This window comes from Monodon monoceros, unplaced genomic scaffold (assembly GCF_005190385.1).
Source record: "Monodon monoceros isolate NGI ecotype Baffin Bay Population unplaced genomic scaffold, NGI_Narwhal_1 Super_Scaffold_13, whole genome shotgun sequence".
In the NCBI taxonomy this organism is placed as follows: Eukaryota; Metazoa; Chordata; class Mammalia; order Artiodactyla; family Monodontidae; genus Monodon; species Monodon monoceros.
Window position 1 is genome coordinate 80491125 of NW_021703769.1, and position 19280 is coordinate 80510404.

The 19280-nt window shown below is 53.2% G+C and overlaps 2 protein-coding genes across 9 annotated transcripts in view; one reads left to right on the forward strand and one right to left on the reverse strand.

Annotated features, from left to right (window-relative positions):
- ATP5MF (ATP synthase membrane subunit f) overlaps nucleotides 1-3940 on the forward strand; it is a 7433-nt gene extending 3493 nt beyond the window's left edge. Inside the window, exons 2-4 of one of the 2 annotated variants that reach the window (XM_029221111.1) lie at nucleotides 2103-2210; nucleotides 2838-2954; nucleotides 3625-3940. In XM_029221111.1, the coding sequence (XP_029076944.1) occupies nucleotides 2103-2210; nucleotides 2838-2954; nucleotides 3625-3653 (254 nt within the window). In that variant the 3' untranslated portion in view covers nucleotides 3654-3940. Of the gene's footprint in view, nucleotides 2211-2837; nucleotides 2955-3624 lie in introns of both variants that reach the window. The other variant, XM_029221110.1, reaches the window with a different exon arrangement.
- A 120-nt stretch (nucleotides 3941-4060) lies between these two features.
- On the reverse strand, nucleotides 4061-19222 carry CPSF4 (cleavage and polyadenylation specific factor 4). 7 transcript variants are annotated; one of them, XM_029221103.1, is made up of 8 exons: nucleotides 18973-19222; nucleotides 16199-16249; nucleotides 13891-14043; nucleotides 11563-11658; nucleotides 11153-11246; nucleotides 9954-10026; nucleotides 8355-8447; nucleotides 4061-5515 (listed from the first exon to the last, which is right to left on the reverse strand). In XM_029221103.1, the coding sequence occupies exons 1-8, from the start codon at nucleotides 19073-19075 to the stop codon at nucleotides 5447-5449; spliced, it is 732 nt and encodes a 243-aa protein (XP_029076936.1). In that variant the 5' UTR covers nucleotides 19076-19222; the 3' UTR covers nucleotides 4061-5446. The 7 variants fall into 7 exon arrangements, with proteins under 7 accessions (XP_029076936.1, XP_029076935.1, XP_029076932.1 ...); XM_029221102.1 differs by having other exon boundaries at nucleotides 8355-8450; XM_029221099.1 differs by having other exon boundaries at nucleotides 8355-8525; nucleotides 18973-19218.
- Between the last annotated feature and the right edge of the window lie 58 nt (nucleotides 19223-19280).

Genomic DNA, 19280 nt, shown 5'->3' on the forward strand with positions numbered 1-19280 from the left:
AGCAGCATTCTGCCATTCTAGTTCCATCTGTCCCTTCATCGTCCCCTCCCTACCACATTGCCATATTTAAAGCCAGTTGGTATTAGAATGACATGTTTGTACTCCTCCCTGCATGCAAGAAGACTTTGAGAGTGTAGCAAAGGTAGCCACCATGTTCTTACTCAAGAGACGTGGTATAGTAATTCTTGGACTAAAAGCCTACTAATTCAAGTGATGACAAAACTGGGATGTAAGATGTGTACTTGTTAAACTTTTCTTGAAATAACACAGGCAAGGTGACAGAGTAGGGTATAGGTCATTCTCAGATGACATTATTGTTTGGTGTTGAGCTCAATATCATTGACACTCAATATTCCTGATTTGGAACATTCCTGAAATTCATTTGAGACTATCTCACATTTCAAAAGTATGACCAAACTAATCACAGTTTCTGTTCATAAAAGAACTAAAGGGTGCAGTTAATCCCTGAGGCTCTATGAATGTCCTAAAGTTCAGTTATATGCCATTTCTTTCTCTGCCACCTCCCTTTTTTTTTCTTGGATGTTTCACATGGACCTTAAAGAAATTTCAACAGTAATAATAACAGCTTACAGTTCTGAGCATGTTCCAAATGCTTTTACATAGATTCTCCTTCAAACCTTGGAATAAGCCATTTCACAGAGGAGGAAACTGGAGCTCAGAGGTTACATAGGAAGGAAGTGCTGGTGCTTGAGATAAGGCGGGCAGGGCAGGAGGCCTTCTAGGAGATGACCGTTAAGTTGAGATAGCCCTGTGATGATCCAGGGGCACTGCAGATACAAAGGCCCTCAGGTGAAAATAATCCTGTTGCATCTGAGAAACAGAAAAGGGTTTGGCTGAAGTGTGGTGAACCCAGGAGGATGAGTGGATTTGAGATGGCTGCCTTTCTCGATGGAATGCTGGCTTCTGAGCACAAGGCTGTCCTCTGCAGTCAGTGCTGTACCCACAGTGCTTAGCAGGCGGCCTAGCACACAGTAGGTGCTCCATGTGTTTGGATAAGTCTAGATGGAAGGTTGGGGCCAGTTTGTTGGGGACAGGCCACCTGAACCATGACCCTAAAACCAGGTGTGCCTCCACCTGTCACTTGTGACCTCTTGACAAGCAGTCATTCTGGTCCATCAAGGCCACGTGTCTCATTCTCCAGACAGCCTGTAGCAGAGTAGAAGCTGCCATTAAGCCTGAAGGCCCTTGTCCTTGATAAGGGTTGGGAGACGTCAACAGACCTGTGGGATTCCCCTCGGTGGACTCTTGAGGATGGTCCTTAAGGAGCCTGAGTCCCGGCATGCGGGATCTTAGTTGCAGCATACGGGATCTAGTTGCCTGACCAGGGATTGAACCTGGGCCCCCTGCATTTGGAGCACAGAGTCTTAGCCACTGGACCACCAGGGAAGCCCCAAACAGCTTTTTAAAGTTGATCTTTTGGAAGAGGACAGGGGAAGAGAGATTCTGTCCTTAAGAGCATCTGGATATTCACAGGGCCAACCCCTCCCTGGCCCCCTTCCTATGTTACTCTTAAGCCCAGAGATGAATACAGTATGGCCTCAACCAGGAGCCGTTCCTGTCCCCAGATTCTCATTGGAAAATGATCTGTGGCCTGTTGGGTCTTTAGAGTGGTTTTTACTAAGTCATTTGACATCTGTGGTCTGAGGTAGGATGCTTGAGGTAGAAATCAGATTGGCTTCAGGAGCATGAGAGCCAGACCTAAGGTGGAACCCTGCCTCCATGGCCTGCATGCTGTGTGCCTTTGGCCAAGATGTGCCCAGCTTCTCTGTCTCCCCCACTCCTACTTATAAAGGCATCTGTCCTCTGCTTTACCTCTTCCTCATGGCCCTTAGTTCTCTTTTTACATAGTTATTCCCAGCAAGCTTTTATTCAAAAGCCTGTTCTGCCATTATGTAGACTCTGGCTTAAAATAGTATATCTGGTGTGACGTGTTTGTTTATAATATTGCTCATATGCAGCCTCTATTTAGTAACGTTACTGAACGCACCTTTATTGAATGGTTGAAATAAGTGACACAGAAGGTTGCTGTTTGTGTTATTGGGAGACCTTCCAGTGTGTGTTTTTTTGCACTTCCTTTTCAGTACCACTGAAGGACAAGAAGCTCCTGGAAGTCAAACTAGGGGAGCTGCCAAGCTGGATACTGATGCGGGATTTCACCCCTAAAGGCATTGCTGGAGCGTTTCAAAGAGGTCAGAGCCTTATGGGCATGTGTAAATAAAAGCACATCTCTGCGTCTTCAGGGCAAACAGGTCTTTCTTTGCCCTGAATTACTTTGGCCAGTACAAGCCTTGTCTCAGACCAGTAAGTTATGTAGAGAAGGACAGAGCGAGATTGTTAGCCCTCGAATTTCCATGTTTGATCGGTCCTATCAAAGGCTGGCTCTGAGATATTTCAGACAAGGAAATGTTTTCTATTGCTTGGAATCGGTACCAGTACCTCTGTCTTAAAGAAATGTCATAAGACTTAAGAGGAAAATGAGTTGGAAGAACAGGGGACATGAGTCTATAATGCTCATCTCCCTGCCAGGCAGAACTTTCAAGATGAGTATTTGAAATGGTCTGTCCTTCAGGTCTGTGCATTTTAAAGTGCAGAGCAGTCCTGTGTCATCATGTCATCATCCTTTGGGAGCCTGTGTGGTTGCCAGCCTCCTCAGGGGCCCCCATCTTGATGTTTTTCTCTATATAATTCTGGCTACCCTGTGGCTGTCTTTTGTGTACTGTTTGTTCCTGCCCCCAGGCCTTTCCTCAACTTTGCCCTCTCCTATTAGAACGTGTAGAATGTGCCCTCAGAGGAGTGGCCTCCTCTCCACTTTGCAGGTTACTACCGGTATTACAACAAGTACATCAACGTGAAGAAAGGGAGCATCGCTGGGCTTTCTATGGTGCTTGCAGCTTACATGCTTTTCAACTACTGCCGTTCTTACAAGGAACTCAGTGAGTCTCTTCTGGGTTGGTTTGCCTTCAGTGGGGTTTCCCATGACAGGGTGGTATTGGTTCACTTTCAACCTTAGAAGTCCATCACCCTGCAGACAAGCTGATGACTTGGAGGGACTTTTCAGAATATAGCGTATTTTAAATGCAAAAATTGTGGCAAAGAGAAAGACAGGAAAAATAAGATGAAGCTGGGGTAAAGGTAATACTTAGGCAGCATTCTGTCAGCCACTGCAGGCTCTGCCAAAGGTTGGTGGAAAACTTGGCTTTATCTTCCTAGCAGCCAGTGTGAAGAGGGAAATAGGTTGAGTGCTACAGTCCAGTGTCTGGTGCTCTGGAAAAGCGTGGCTGTTCCTGGTGCTGAGACATGAGAGGAGTTGGTCTGGTGGGAGATGTCTGGTGGCCGCTGAGTGGGCTTCATGGGCTGTTTCTGCCAGTGCCGAGCCACCTGCCACTCTGTGGCATCCAGAACAGTGCTGGCCCTGAAGGGTGGGCGCTTGGGTGCTGTTGTTTTTCTGAGTGGGTGTTCCCTCAGGGAAGGAAGAGGCTGGCCAGGTGGCAGATTAGCTGTAAATTCCACAAGTAGGTTCTGGGTCATCTCCTGAAAGGAATTCTCAGGATGGCTTCACCTCCACCTGTGAAGAAACTTACCATTTTGCCTTTCTAACTTCAGAACACGAGCGGCTACGCAAGTACCACTGAAGAGGGCGCACTCTGCATTCCTGACCATGACCTTTGCCTGGCACCCCTGAATCCTTTTATATCCTAGTGGAGAATTAACACCCAATAAAAGATGACTGGTATGCGGACTGCCTCACTGGTTCAGCCATTTCCCTGCCCTATAGGAGCTCCTGTTGCACAAGGTGGGGTGGGGTCATTCTGCAGCTCCTAGACAGCCCAGGGCTTTGAACCATGGAGCTTCAAGATCTCGTCCCAGTGTGTTGGGGGGTCACCTAGAGCCTCCGCCAACAGTGCCGAGGTGTTTTCCTGCTCTGTGCCTCATTTTTGGCCTTTTGTCAGCTGACACTTTCACAATATAAAGCAGAAACCCTCGTTCCTAAGAATGCCCTCCCCTTCCCCATCTTCTGCACCATCCGGGGTATTGGGATGTCAGGGAATTGGGACGTGTGGGACCCCCTGGTCCTGGTAAGTAAGCTCCACTTGCAGGAAGCTCAATGGGATGATGAAGGCGGAAAGGGAAAGCACAGGCCCTGATACGAGCTCTCAACTGCTGTATCCAGCACCCTCTTTATCCTTCACCAAGGCCTTCAGTAATGTGATAATTAAGGTCAGAATCAGTTTCTTATTAGGGGGTGTGCGATAAGCATATATACTTCATGGAGTATAGGGTGAAATGCTGTGGCTAATTATCTCCTGCAAGATGTGAATTTGAAGGAACAAGTATTCAACATCAGAAATAAAGGACATCTGCCAGGTGGCTGGCCCAAAGGCCAGGCTTCCAGACTGTACAGGCTGCCAGTACAAAGGCCTTTTCTTCCTCTGACAGCATCACTTCCGGTCGTGAGACACATTCACCAAAAGCGGAAAAGCGAGCACCAATGTCAAAGCTTCGTGCCAGGCAGCTAATGCAGCCAGTAGCAAGAATCCTCTCGGCATGGAGTCCCCGAAGTAATGAGACAGAGCTTAAAAAACAAGCTTTAATCAACTTCATAAAAATTGTTCTTGTAATTGAACTTGAATAGGCCCACTTGTCCAGCAGGTTGCAGGCTCGGAGGCAGGGTCCTCTCCTCCAGGCCAGAGGTGTGTGACGGTGCAGATGCTGGATGGGGCAGGAGGTAGGTGCACAGATGGACTGCATCGCCTATTTCAAGGGTGTCTGCAGCCCCAGCTTAAGGTATACCTTAAACATTGTTGAGCAAGTGCCCCGAGAAAATAAACCCAGAGGAAAAAGGCCATCACACTCAAGAGCCCTACATGGTCCTCTCAACTGCTGCCACCCTGGAGCGGGACCGGCAGAGGCAACTCCACACTTGTTTGCTCTGAAGGGCTGTCTCGTTCAAATCACATGGATAGGCACGGCCTCTGATTCAACAGGACAGGGCGGAAGCAGGTGTGACTTGGCCACAGCTTTAAATGATCCAGCAGCCCCTGGTGTTTAAGGAGGCCCTGAGGGGAAGGGCCACCTTCCTCACAGAACTGCTGCACACAAGCCCTTCCCCACAACATCCTCCCTCCCCAGAGGGTGGTGTGCAGAGTCCCAGATGGGAGGCCTTGATGCCTAGACAAACATGATCCCAACTTGAGGGACCGAACTGGAGCACATGTCCCCCTTAAAAAAAAAAAAAAAGATTACAGCAAAATGATAGGGAAACTGACAGATGTAGCCCCTCAGAATAAAACCCAGTATGCCTGCCTGCCAGCTCCAGCCAGAGTTGTACCAGCATCAAACAGTTAAATGCACACTCCCAAAGATGGCCCAGAGTGGTCCCCAATAACGGGGCCCCTCGGTTGCTCTGAGCTGGCTCCAGCTGCTGTCACTGTCCACTGAGAAAGGCCAAGTGCCCTTTGGTGCATCTGTTGGCGTAGTGTCCTTTTTCACCACACTGCAAACAGCAGGAAGGGAAGGAGGAAACAAAAAAAACATTGTTTCAAATGCAATTTTCAACTAAGGCAGCACCCGCTAAATTCCAGGTTGGGAGCAGGGACTCTGAAATTCTCAGCGGCACAGATTTTCATTCAAACACGAGGGAAGGGGAGCTCCAGAAGGTAGAGTGGCACAGAAACCGCAGCCAGCAGCTCAGCAGGTAGAAGGGAGCACGCAGGCCACGGCGGACTCTTGTGGTGGGGGGCGGGGTGAAGAGAAGCCCGTGGCACCACAGCTCTCCCGCCTCTCCAGGGACCAAGCCCCTCTGCATGGCTGGCCAGTCACTTACCTCTAAGGCACAGTTCTGGGACTCCCCTGAGACAGGGGAGGCGGCAACGCAACAGAAGCCACCAGGCTCCTCCCCCAACTCAGGGATTCACTGCGTGGACAGAGGGTGGGCTGCACCCAAAGATCTTTCCCTCCTGGCTCGTGCATACTTTTGCCTACGCTACCCCTGGGCCAGGTTTGGGTCACAGGATCAGAGAGACGGGACAATGATTAGACTTGGGGGAAGAGACCCGGTAGAATCACTTCAAAAAATCTAGCAGGACCCTGACTTGTCCGGCTGATTATCCAGACCCTTCCTTAGCTTCTCCTCATTCGTTCTTGTTACTCCTCAGAAAGCAGAAGGGAATTATAAGGAAGTGGCAGCCTCGAGCACTGAACAAGGGGTCGGGAGACACGTCGGGGCACCCACTCCACGCTAACCCACCCAGGGCCCTCCCAGTCCTTGCTTCCTTGGTCTGGAACTCGGGGCTTTGGCCTGTTCTATTCCCCCGACTGCACAGTCCCCGTGCTTTCAAGTCTTTCTGATCTGTAGGTGTAACTCGTGTGGACGAGTGGCCTGTGTAGCTGCCAGCTGGACCTTTGGCAGGTGTGACAACCAGAGGGAGGGACTCCGTGGCCCCGCGTGCTGCCCTTGGCCTGTCCACTGGCCTCCGCGGCTGGTCCTGGGGAATCAGGATTCCCCCGAGATGGCTTTAATATCAATTGTGCCCGTGGTAGGAAGAGGTTGTTAGGTTCATCCCCTATCCCCAGCCCCATCTTTCTAAGGTTCCAGGACTCAGGAGAGCTTGCTTCAGAGGCCCTGCCGACAAGTCCTGGAGGAGGCAGGACAGCTCAGCTGACTCAGGACACCCGAGTCTCCTCACTGCACTTGAGAACTGTCTGGTCTCCCCTCACCTTCTTCCACAGCCCCCCCTTCCATACTCTCCTCACCTGTTAGGGCTCAGGCTCAGCCATCTCTGGGAGGCCTTCCCTACATGCGTGGGCACTTTTAACTTTGGTGTCTGGGCACCTGCCTTCCACTCCCTCAGAACACAGACCCCTCCCGGGAAGGAGTGACAGCAGTGGGTTTCTGCGCGGAGCCGACAGAGCAGGTGCTCAATGAGTGTCTGATGGCTGTGGGAAGTGACCAGTGGCTCAGCTCTCCCCAAAGGCAAGTTCTAGGAACAATACAGGCATATGCTTTTTGACTTGGCCCTTCTACTTGTAGGCATGGATGCTCCAGACACCAGACAAGAGCTCACAAATGTCTGTCAGATTCAGCACTATTTTTAGCAGCAAAAACTATAACTTAATAGTTTACCGGCGGAGAACTGTTTACCAACAGAGAACTGGTAAAATTATGTAGCCACTGAAATACATTAGTTACTTATGCCAACACAGAGAGATCCAGAATATGTTATAAGGAAAAAGGGATTACAGAACACTGTACATACTAGGGCCCTATTTATATTAAAATATATATTGTCCTTGTGCTTGTGTGAATAAAAGTTTAGAAGAGCACTCCTCTGAGTGGAGTCCCCTGTAGGAGTTGTGGAGTGTAAAGGGGTATTGAAAACAAAACATGAGAACAGAACAGCTGAGTGAAGTGGCTCTTTTAGGAAAACGGTGGGAATAAAGGGCAACACTGTACGCTGAACACTTCTGTATCATCTAAAAGGTTTTACAGAAAGCATGTACTAATTCTGTATTTCATCTAATAATCTCCACATCTGAAATCTTTGTGAGTCTAGTTCTGTTGGTGGTTGTGCTGACGGTGGTGCTTGTTTCCTTCTACCATTTTTATTATGAGCTCATTCTGGGGAACCTTAGTTGTGGGAATTCTGTGTGGCCTGGGTTGAGAATAAATTTCTCAAAGTCGGGTGCCAGGGGCTCACCCATCCGGGGCTGTTTTAGATTAGAAAACTCAGTCTGTGGCTTTTTGGCCCTCACCAAGGCTGTGAACACAGGCCCAGACTCAAGGAAGGGCCTGCCAGTGACGACAAACTCAGAAGGGCTTTTCTCCCCACCCCTCTTTCCATCCTGAGCCGAGAGTGAGATGGACAAGTTTTCCAGTAAGTTTTTAAAAAGTTTACCCTTTCCCTGAACGTCCCGTTTTGTGAGTGGGTGGGGGTGGAGGTTCTACTCCATTTCCTCCCCACGCGGGCCTAAAGCTTCTGTCCCTTTCCTTTGGGTGTGCCCACCTGGGATATGAGGACACCCAGAGGCTTCAGGGCTCACTCTGTTCCTTGGATTCGTGCTCCCACTTCGTTCCCGGCCTCTGGAAGGTTCCCATCCCTTTCTTGCAAGCGCAATCCTTTCATTCAACAGCGTGTGTTTAATTGTTCACCTGGCCTTAGTGTGTCGTGGACGGAAGTAGCATGGTCTCTAGCTCACTGGAGTGACCCAGTTTTACTCTTTCAATCAGCAAAAAACAAAGATGTCTTCATTCTTCAAAATCAGCTAACTCTCTGGGGAATGAGGGAATAGCCACTGTGAAGACCCCCGGCCACACCCCTGGCCCCAGGACTCACCTTGTAACAGGTGACCTGCTCCAGCGGCCGGGGTCCCCGGTTGCCTGCGCTGCTGTTTTGACTCTGCATGACCCCGATGACCTGCGGGGCTCTCTGCTGGTTGGGAGAAGAGTTCTGACTCGTTAACTGGATCAAGGAGGACGACCTTTGTAATGGCGGATTGTTACTTTGCTGGAAAGAGTTATACAACACGGTTTTACTGCGGAAAACACGTGCACGCAGACTACCAATGGGGACAGGAAAAAAGAGGGCGGGACTTCTCCCGCATGACCGTGACCAGCAGGAAGAAGGGCTTCCACAGTGGCCCGGCTCGGGAGAGTAGGTGGAAAAGAAACGTCTGGTGACGGTGGCAGGAGCTGCTGCCCGAAAAACACCATGCAGACACACAAAAACGAAAAATAAAAGAAAACAAAACACCAAAGAGACGAGGCGGTCTCTGGGGCGGCAGGGCGAGGGCATGAGCAGGCCTTACTTTTGTTTGTGAGGTTCTAGCTTCAGGTCAGGATGAACGCTTGGTTCAGCCAGGTGTTTAGAGCCTACACGGCAGGCAACAGTCACAGAAAACAGTCGGCGGCTGACACGCTGACCTGCGGTCTAGGGGCTGAGAGGGCCCTCCGCTAGGGAGCCGCGTGAGCAAGGCGGACGGGGGCGCCTGGGGTGGGGCCTGGACAGCAAGGCCACTGCCGACTGACTGAGTGGGTCCCTGGCTGTGGCCCCGTCATTGCAGGAGCCCTAAGCTGGAAACCCCAGGTTGTCATGGCCGCATCCACACGTGGGAATGCCCGGCTCTGACAGGAGTTCTCTTTGGTTCATCCCACATCCTCCTGAAGGTGGCAGGCAGTGCTGCGAGGGTGGCCACATCTCCTGGCTGCTCGGCCTCTGGCATGGAGGAGGGCCAGGCAGGCTCTGGCAAAGGGCTCAGAGTCCAATCAGGTAAGAGGTGAGGCTTCACGATTGCTGGGCAGTTTGCTCAGCCCGCTGAGACCCTGCCTAGGACACCTGGCCAGCCTGCCTCTGGGCCCCCGCCCGCATCTTGTAACCAAACCCAAGGCGCCTTTGGTTGGGGGTCACTGCTGCAGATTCCCATTCGTTTATGGCATTTCCCTCTCCTCATGCTGGAGGGGAGCAGCCCGCTGCTGGGGTGTGGGATCCCCTCGCTTAGGAGACTGGAGCCAGCTGATGCCTCGACCATCTGTTCCCAGCATCCCCCCTGCAGTCGGGCACCAGCCAGAGAACCAGTCAGCCACACTTCCTCTCCCGCCCCGCTGGGAGTCCCATTTGTAGAGAGAAGGGTCTGAACCGCAAGCAAGAACGGCAGACGTGTGGCGCCCACGCCGCCCTGCACTCGCCAGGCAAGAAGGGAAGAGAAGCCTGGTGAGCGTCTGGCTCCAGCAGACAGCCCTCCAGCCCAGAGAAGGTGCAGACTGCTCCGCTCCCTGGAGTTTCAGCAGGAACCAGGGTGACTCCCCTCCTCTCCCGCCTCCTCCCACGATCTCCAGCCGGGTCTCCGGCAGGCCCCGCACTGAGGCGGGGGCACTGAGCGTTCTGCGGCCAGGGCGCGGCCAGGCCCGGCAGCACCGCGGGCCCGGGGCACGGTACCTTTGCGGGAGGCTGCGTCTGCTGCGGCAGTGGGGGCTGCTCGGTGGTTCCCATCGGCAGTTCAAATCTAGGGCTGGTCACCCAGCGGCAGAAGGGGACAGGAAAAAGGAGAAGAGGAGGTGAGAGAGGAGCTAGGCTGGTAGGGTTCTCGAGTTCTGGCCCCGGGAAAATCACAAGCAGCCTCTAGCTAAGCACAGAGCCACACGAGCCACCTGGACATAGGGCGGGTGCTGGTGCTCGGGATGGTGCGGAAGACAGGTCTGACGTGCCTGGACTCAGACCCAGCTTTGCCTACACCTAGCTGCGAGCCTGGGCAAGTGTGCTGCTCAGAGAAAGGAGGGAAACACAGCTGGTACTGTCAGAGCCTCTCCAGAGGCTCTTTGTACACAGAAGGCCTTCCCAACAAACACCCTTCCCTGCAGGAGCACCTCAAGTGTTAGACCTCTGACAGCAGAGGTCTGGGGGACACGCCCTCCACCACCACCCCACACGGAGGAATCCTGGGCCACCTGTAGGCTCCTAGGCTCTCATCTAGGGAGTGGGACCAAGTCAGGAGCACCAGCCACCTGCCAACCACATGGCAGCGACCAGGACACTCTGCTTCCGTGCAGGTGTCAGCAGCATGGAGGCAGCACAGGGCGTCGGGGGGACACTACGGTCCCAGTGCCACCCCACAACCACCCAAAGTGACAGAGGTGCAACCACCCAAAGTGACAGAAGTGACAGAGGTGCTCAGAGGAGCGCTGAGCCCTCCCACGCAAGGACTGGGCTCCAGAGGTCACAGATCTGCCTTTGACCGGGAGCTACCACCTGCCCCCTGCCAGCGGCTGAGCTCCGAGCCCCAGTGTCCCCATGTGTGAAATGGGGACATCCTTTCACGTGTGAGGGTTCTATGAACCTCCATATAGGAGGCCCCGAAACTGAAGCTCCCTTCCTTCAGGGCACAGGTTCTTAATCTGAGGTCACAGGTACATGAGCTTTTCTGGAGCACAGGGCCCATAGCTTTCATCTGAGTCCTAGATGGTCTGGGACACAGTAAAGGTTACCCTGAGCTTCCCACTCAGGAAGCAGTGGTGGTCCCTCCCCATCTCCCACCCCTGTCCCAGACCCTGTGCTGACACTACCCAGTGACCAAAGCCCCGATGGACTCAGGGGAGATACAGGGGGCAGCAGGGCCTGGGCAGGGGCTGGCTACTCACTGCATGAATTTACACGAGGGCCCCTCCGGACAGAATCCCACGAGGTAATTCACACAGATGACTCTCCGTGTGTGCCGGTGCCTGCACAGGGGGCCTGTGGAGCCAAGCACCAGGGTCACTCAGATTGTCCCCTCTTCAGGGGATGCCCTCATGCCCTTCTGCCAGTCCGAGCTCTGCCCACACTGCTGCCTGAACAGGGCTTCAAGCGCTGGCTCTGCCTCTTATTCAGTAGGCCAGCGGGCAGGGCGCACCCTCTAAACACTAGTTTCCTCATCAGAAATACGGGTGAGAGCGCGGTCCAGCGGGAACCTGGGGGGGCTCAAGTGACTTGCGCAGGACAAGCAGAGGGTCATGTGGGCGGGGGGGAGGACTGGCTTCTGACCAGGCAGCCCGGCCACCCGGACACCTACCGTGCTTGCAGAAGCCACGGTCGTACCAAGGACAGTCCTTGATCTTGGACTCGGGGTCGATGTGCAGGAAGGGGCACTCCTTGTTGCTGCACTCCCCTGCAGGGAAGACCAGACATGCGTCCACCTGGGAGAGCTGGACCCAGACCCACCCGTGCTTCTCCTGTGGCCGGGGCCACAGTACAGCAAAGAGGGCCAGGTGGGTCTGGTGTCTGGTCCCGGCCCGGCGATCCCTGAGACCCAGGGCAGGGTGTCTAAGAGCCTCAGTAACCTGACTCGTACGTGGGCTGTGACAGTCCTTCCCTCACAGATGTCCGTGCTGCCTTGAGGGTCAATGACACTGACAGAGGCGGGCACAGGGTACACACTCATCAAACAACTCACGGCTCCACCCCTCACCCAAAAGAGGTGTTGGCAATGTAGGGGGCCCAGATGTGAAAACACATCAGTTGAGACCAGTAGCAAATTACCGTTCCACTCTGATAAGCTCTGATGGGACAGGGGAAAGGCCTGAGGACTCTACCTTTTACGATAAAAGTGGGGAAGATTTGGGAACTCACAGCTGGGTCCCTACGGTAGAATGTGATAAAGCCTTTATGACAGCTCCTCTCAGGAGCAACGGGCCCAGCTGGCCACCAGCATCTTTCAGCCAAGTATAGGCACTGCCGACCTGGGCAGCTGCATTGCCTTCAGTCCATTTACACACAAAAGGCCAGTCTGATCACTGCTGTTCAGAGCACACTCCTTCCCAGACCCACAAGTCCCTATGGGGTCTAGACCAGTCCCTTCCCAGCCACACTGGCCTCCCAGGGGTTCTTCTTAGCCTTTGGCCCCCAGCCCAGGTCTCCCCTCCTCAGGGAGGCTGTCCCTGACCACACTGCCTCAAGATCTCCTCAGGTGACCCCATTACTGTTTGTCTCTTTTAGAGCACTTATGGTGAATTCTCTTCTTTGTCTTACTGGTGAATCAGCTGCTTCTTCCCCTGGGCCACTGGGGTAAAAGCACCACAGGGCAAGGACGGCGTCTGTCCTCGTTACCACTGTCCCTCCGGTGCCTAGAAGGGGGACCCTCACCTGTGGAATAGTGTCAGGAGCTGCAGACAGTACGTCTGCACCAGGACAGACTCTGCAGGGGAGGTGCAGGCAGCCGATTGTCACAGAGGCCTGGAGGGCAGCGGGGCCCAGGGCCATCAGCAGGGAAGGTGGTAACCCAAGCCAGCTTGCAGAGGCGCCCCCGGGAGTCCACTCAGGAGGGCTGGCTCCTGCCTTTGGGGCCAGATGGGAGACGGCTCCCATGGAGAAGCTGCTGCCCCTTCTGCTACTGGTTCCCATGCTGCTGTGGGCAGGACGGAGAGGGTGGGGAGCTGGGAAGCTGAGTCCTGTTTCCTATCTGTCTGTGCTTTGACTTCTCAGCTTATGTTGCCTCTACAAAAAAAGCCACAACTATCATTAATAAGCCAGCAGGCCAAGCCTGTTGGGCTGCTGAAATAATTAACGTCTCCTCTGACAACAGTGCTCTGAAAGTGTGCTGCACGCCCAGCGTTCCTCGGCCCGTCACAAAGAGTGCAGCAGGCTTCCAGCCTCCTGCCGGCTCCTGCCCGGGGCCCGAGGCCAGCAGTCCTGGGGCCAGCGCCCACCCTCGTCCTGACCAACAGGGATTCTTCCTGGGCAACCTCGCCCAGGGCACAGGCAGGGGAGTCTAGTTCCATCACGGAGCACATCAGCTCCACCGGGCCCTGTGCCAGCCCCACCGCCCTGGCTTCTCCACACAGTTCACTCAGTTCAGCTAAGGCCACGTGTCCTCTAAGCAGAAACAAAGGCAATCTCACTTTCAAGGTTAAGAGGACGGTTCTTTGCCACCAGAAGACAGCCCCGGAGCAGCTATTCTTAAGGGGTATTTAGGACAGACAAGCTACTACTCAGGATCACACTTCCAGAGAGAAGGAACCGACTCAAGCCTGGGGGGCAACCAGCTGCCACTCCGGAAGAAGCAGCTGATTTAAGGGAGAACGTCCACTGGAGCAGAAACAAGGCCTCCAGCCAGCTGCCCTGTTCCCGCACCCACCGTGAGACCCACCGTGAGACCCGTGGGGCCGGGTTAGCCTCGACTTCCCAAAGTACCTGCCAGCACTCAAAACACAGAAGCACTAGGAAGACACAGGGGTTACGAGAGAATAACCCTAACTGCCCATAACTGAAGGGCCAACTGAGGTCGGCAGGCATCACAGGCACCTGAGTAGCTGCTTAACCCCCGGGTCTTGGTGCTCGGTGGAGCCTCCCGGGGCTCCCTACCCAAGGGGTCTGGGTGCCGGGAGCCTGCCACACGCCTCACCGAACTTCGAGTAGAAGTAGCACTCGGGCATCTTGGTCATGTCGTACTCGTGCAGGAACTCGCACTGGTCCCCCTTCTTGCACAGCCCCCGCAGCCAGTGTTTGCACACAACCGTCTTCTCGCCGCTGATGTGGCGGAACGGGCACATGCCCCCTGCCGAGGAAGATGGGTCGGGGTGGGTGGGTGTGGTGTGAGGACCCAGGAGGCCCCTGAAAGCAGCGTGTCCTGGAAGGTGGCCAACTGCCCTGGCAGAAGGCAGTGTGATTTTCGGCAGCATGTGAGCACACATTTTAAGTTTCAATAGTTATGGATTTATTTTAATGTGTCTTGGGAAAATCTAAAACATCAAATCATGATCCCACAGATATTCCATAAGATGGAAACTTAAGAAGCCTAAGGGAGGTGGGGGGGAAGGGAGGAGTGTTTTTCTTAATTCAGTTAAAGAAGAGTTCCGGTGATACACAGACGTGGCAAAATTTGTAGGGGTCGTAAAAGACTGGGGTTTGAGAAACACTGCTCTAAAAGACAGAAGGCAAAGAGGACCACCAGCAGAAGCCTGGGCTCCGCGTGGGCTCTACCCCTAGTTAAAAGTGCCCACTCACTCAGCCCAAAAAGGACCGAAATTGGGTCACTTGTAGAGACGTGGATGGACCTACAGACTGTCATACAGAGTGAAGCAAGTCAGAAAGAGAAAAACAAATACTGTATATTAACGCATATATGGGGAATTTAGAAAACTGGTACAGATGAACCTGTTTGCAAGGCAGAAATAGAGACACAGACGTAGAGAATAAACTTACGGTCACCAAGGGGGGAAAGGGGATGTGGGATGAATTGGGAAATTGGGATTGACATATATATACTACTATGTATCAGACGGATAATTAATGAGAACCTGCTGTAGAGCACAGGGAACTCTACTCAGTGCTCTGTGGTGACCTAAGTGGGAAGGAAATCCAGAAAAGAGGGGATAAATATATACATATAGCTGATTCACTTCGCCATACAGCAGAAACTAACAGCATTGTAGAGCAACCATACCCCCCAAAAAAACCTCCCAAACCCCAAAAAGTGCCCACTTAGCTTCCAACAAGTAAGAAAGAAATCAACTTCAGAACTGAAGAAATGCATCGTATACAAACTGGGGGAGGTCTGCCTTCTGTAGAACCTGAGCAATCAATCACCCAAATAGGACAGAGCCATACCCTGGGAAAGTCACATGTCTAACTGGTGACCTGGAGGGACTACTGGGAAGGCCTGACCAGAATGAGGTTGTGTCTGGGAAAGATCCAGACCAGCCCCACTGAACAGAACCTTCTGCAATGATAGGAACGTTCTCTATCTATGCCGTCCAACGTGGCGGCCACCAGCCACATATGGCTACTAAGTAACTGAAATACGACTAGTGTGATTGAGGAACTGCATTTTTTATTTAATTAAATTTGAACAGCCACACGGAGCTAGTGGCTACTGTATTAGTTAACACAGAAACAGTCGTAGTGCCCTGTGTTAAGGATGGCTGTACTAACAGAAGGTGGTGGGTCAGAAAGGCAGAAGACAAGGGAATGAGACCAGGAGCCCAGCAGAGGAATGATGTTCCGACCAGAGAGCCTGAGGTCAACCTGGCTGATCTACCTGGCAGGGTAAATGACTTGAGTTATAGAACCACAACTTGCCCAAATCATCCATTAAAACCATCCCCTTGCTGTAATTCTGTGCGCCCTATTCAAGCTTCTAATTAAAATTTAGTTTCCAAATAAATTTGGCTACAGGAAGAAAAATGCCCAGACCTGTACATGGCATGTAGGGTCCCACCCAGCAGTACGTCTTATGGATCAGCAGAGAGTCTGGCTCACGCTGCCTGTGTTGGGACCTGGTTAGTATGAACAAGAACCCCACGAGACACACTATCCTGGAGTTTTTTGATGAGAGTACACAGAGGACGTGAGCTTGTGTACACTGTAGAATCAGAAAAGGCCTGGGCTCAGCCACTCACTGACTCTATGACCTTGAGAAAGTTCCTGAACACCTCAGGGCTAGGGGCCTCTGTCCATGTCACAGGTCAGCTCGTGGCTGCAGAGAAAGTGAGGTGAGAAGGCAGACTCAGAGCCAGATTCAGGCCTGTGTTCCAGGTTTCAGGCAGAACACCCCACCACGTTCCTAGCTTATCTGGACCACAGTTTCATCTAGGGACACCGTGAATCGCAGAAAGCAGGGTGAGCCAGGGACCTGAGAGCCTGTGAGTCTGCCGGGGACAGGGTGGTGGAGGGCGCCTCAGGGGGAACGTCGGGAGCCAGGGGTCTCTTACCTTTGCCACAGGCAGCTTTCAAAAAGAATTCGCAGACAGCAGCCCCCGACTCTGCAGAGAGGAGAAGAGGTGTCAAACAAAGCAATGTGTAACTGCTATTGGTGACATGTGAAGATGGGGAGGGAACCCTTCTGGCCTTTAACCCATGGAGGGGTCAGGGCATAGGAAACAGAGTGGCAAAAAAAATGCTAAGCCTGACCAAGCAAGGAAAAAGCTCCTTAGTTCAGTCATTCCCCGCAAAATGAGACATCCACGCTGAGACCAGTCATTATTCAGGGCTTTCTGAGAATCTCCTATAAGCAAGATGCTTTCAAGGAGTTCGGAGTGGATGGGGGAAGGAAGGATGGAATGCAAGATCACAGAAATTCATTACTCCCAGCTCAGACGTCCCAGAGGGCTAATTCAGGGGCACTTTCACCTGAGGCAGAGGGAGGGAATGATCTCACAGGAAGCACAAAGAAGCGGATGGGGGCTCTGAGGAGGAACTGGCTCCAGAGAAGAGGCAGGTGCCTTAGAGAAGCTATTCCGGAGGGAAGAGCGTAACTGAAGACACAGGAGCAGGACTGCTCTTAACATGCAATAACAACACACAGTAACTAAAGGAGCACAGTCTTCTGCTTCCACAGATGGAGCTGGTCCTGGTGAGGGGAACAGGAGAATAAAAGCTGAGCGCAGTGGAAGTCAGTGGGGTCCAGGGCTGTCCCAAGGAGCCCAGGGACTCACCTGCCATGGCCACCAGAATAAATAGCCCGTGCCTTCCCACACAGTTTTCTCTATCAACAGGCATTTTAGCATCATGGGAAATCCACCGACACCATCTCTGAAGCCCACTTACGTGCCTCTCCTTGCTAACTTGCAAGAGATTCGTTGGCTTCTTGGAAGCAGGCAACTTTTGCTAGGACAGATTTAAGGTTCCAGTGATGGGAGTCACAGGGATGTCACTCGTTTGCGTTGCAAAAAGTCTGAGAAGTCTTACATTAAAAAAGGTATCATTTAAGAGTATTTCTGGGCCTTCATTCTTTTCAGAGGTTAAGGTCGTTTCATTCCCTAAAGCCAGAAGAAGTCCAGAGTCCTGGGGATCGGGTTTTAGGCAGACAGGATAAAGAAGTATGCCTTCAGGGCATAACTAAGATGGGATTTATTAAGATGGGACTGAAGTGCAGGGAAGGGGGAAGAAGAGCTGTGGCCTCCCTGGCCTCTAACACACTGACGGTGATCTCAGGCAGGCAGTGAATGTTGACGGCGTTTACCAAGTCTGAGGCAGTACCTGTGGCCAGGTATGTCCTGGACCCTCCCTAAGAACAGGTTTGTGGGCTCCCCACCTCTGTGCCTGCCCTCACAGGCTCAAGCATCTGTGCTTCCAGGCTGGAGCGGGGAGGAAGAGAAAGAGCCGCCCTGCATGGAAGGTTCCATGCCATCAGGCTAGTGCCATCAACACAGGAAAAGCCCACGCGTGAGTGGACATACACGTAAAAGCACAAACTGACCACGCGTATCAACGAGTAGGTTTAAGAGTGCATATCTGAATGCGAGCAGTGGCTTATGAGCCCTGTACAGTGGAGACAGTGCTGAGTGTGTATAAAGTAAGGCTGTTTGAATTATATCTCTTGAGCGTAAGCACTGTCTCACACAGAAGTGTCAGCGTGAGAGGGACACCTCAGAGGTCACGTGTGCATCAGAAGTGTGGCCACTTGGGGGGAATGAGGCTGCAGGGAGACTTGACCAGCCCTAGGACACGTGGGAGAACGTGGGGCTATGGCCCATGTCCTCTGGCAGTTACAGGAGATGGCGTGGGGAACTGCAGGTGGAAGGGTCAAGAACCCTGTCGAGCTGAGCCACCAGGCGCTGAGCCATCTTTGGCAAGTCCCTTCCCCCACCCAGGCCTGAGCTGCCCCACCTGTGGCTTGAACCCAATGACCTCTAAGAGCCCTCTGAGGTTTAATGCTATAGCGTTAGATTTCAAGTATGTCTGGAAAAGAGAGAAATTAAGGAAACTATTGGTTTCTTTTAAAGTGCTAGACGTTCCAAGTAATTCCCTGGCGGTGCAGTGATTAGGGCTCGGCGCTTTCACTGCCGTAGCCCGGGTTCAATCCCTGGTCGCGGTCAAAAGAAATAAAAATAAATAAAGTGTTACCCGTCCCACCTGAGTTGGGGTGGGGGGGAAGCCAGGAGCCACCACGCGAAGCGGGACAGTGAAGGGAACTCATGCAGCTGCCTGGGTGTGATGAATGACCCAGAGGTGGGGTCCAGAGAAACAGTGAGAGATGGGCTCCCAGGAGTGCGAGTCCTAGGAAAACAATGGAGCTTGAGAGTCTCACTGGGGTGTCCTACAGAGAGGGGTAGGTGGGTCCTTCCCTCAGCAAGACTCCTCCAACGGCCCAGTTTTGATGAAAGCAGGAAGAGGGCGCTCAAAGTGGGGGGCCTGGAGGTAGGGAAAGGGGATATCTTAGTACTTTTCTGTAGTTGGGGAGTGTGTGCGAGTGAAGGCAGGATTTCCAACCCAGGACACCTGCCTTCATTCAAGAGTTATCTGAACTGCCGGACGTGGTCCTGCCCTTCTGAAGACTGCCTTAAAATAGCCCCCGGGGCAGAGGGGAGCTCCCTAGTCCAAATGAGGGGAAAAGGGGGGTTCCCTGGATTGGGGGAAAGGAGTCCCGGGACCGAGGGGGAGGAGCTCCCGAACTGAAGGGGAGGGCGTCCCGAAACCAGAGAATAGGGGTCCTGGGGCCGAGTCGGTCGCGCCCCTCGCCCGCCTGCCCCGACCCCGCGCTCACTGTCCATGCCGGGGAAGGGCAGCGGCTGCGCCCCAAGCTGCTGCTCCACCGCGATCTCCAAGTCGAACTTGATATGGTCCACGCTGGCGATGATTTCCTGCATGGTGGCGGTGGCGGCGGCGGCCACACCGGCCCGGCTCCCGCTCAGATCCCCTGCCGCCCTCACACCTCTAACCGCTGTCGGCCCCGCAGCACAAGGTCCTCCACCGCCCCGCCTCGCAGCCGCCGCCGCCGCTGCCGCCCGAGGAATGCTGGGAGCTCCCGGAGCCCGCGCCGGCCCTTTCGCCTGCCCAGACTCGGCCAATCAA

Excerpts from the sequence above, each read along its gene's own strand:
- CPSF4 (XM_029221097.1), bottom strand. The coding sequence starts at position 19,075 with ATGCAGGAAATCATCGCCAGCGTGGACCATATCAAGTTCGACTTGGAG. Across the intron at positions 11,659-13,890 it reads CTACTTCTACTCGAAGTTCG|GGGAGTGCAGCAACAAGGAG; the intron begins GTGAGGCGTGTG and ends TCTTCCCTGCAG. Across the intron at positions 11,247-11,562 it reads CCGTGGCTTCTGCAAGCACG|GCCCCCTGTGCAGGCACCGG; the intron begins GTAGGTGTCCGG and ends TTGGCTCCACAG.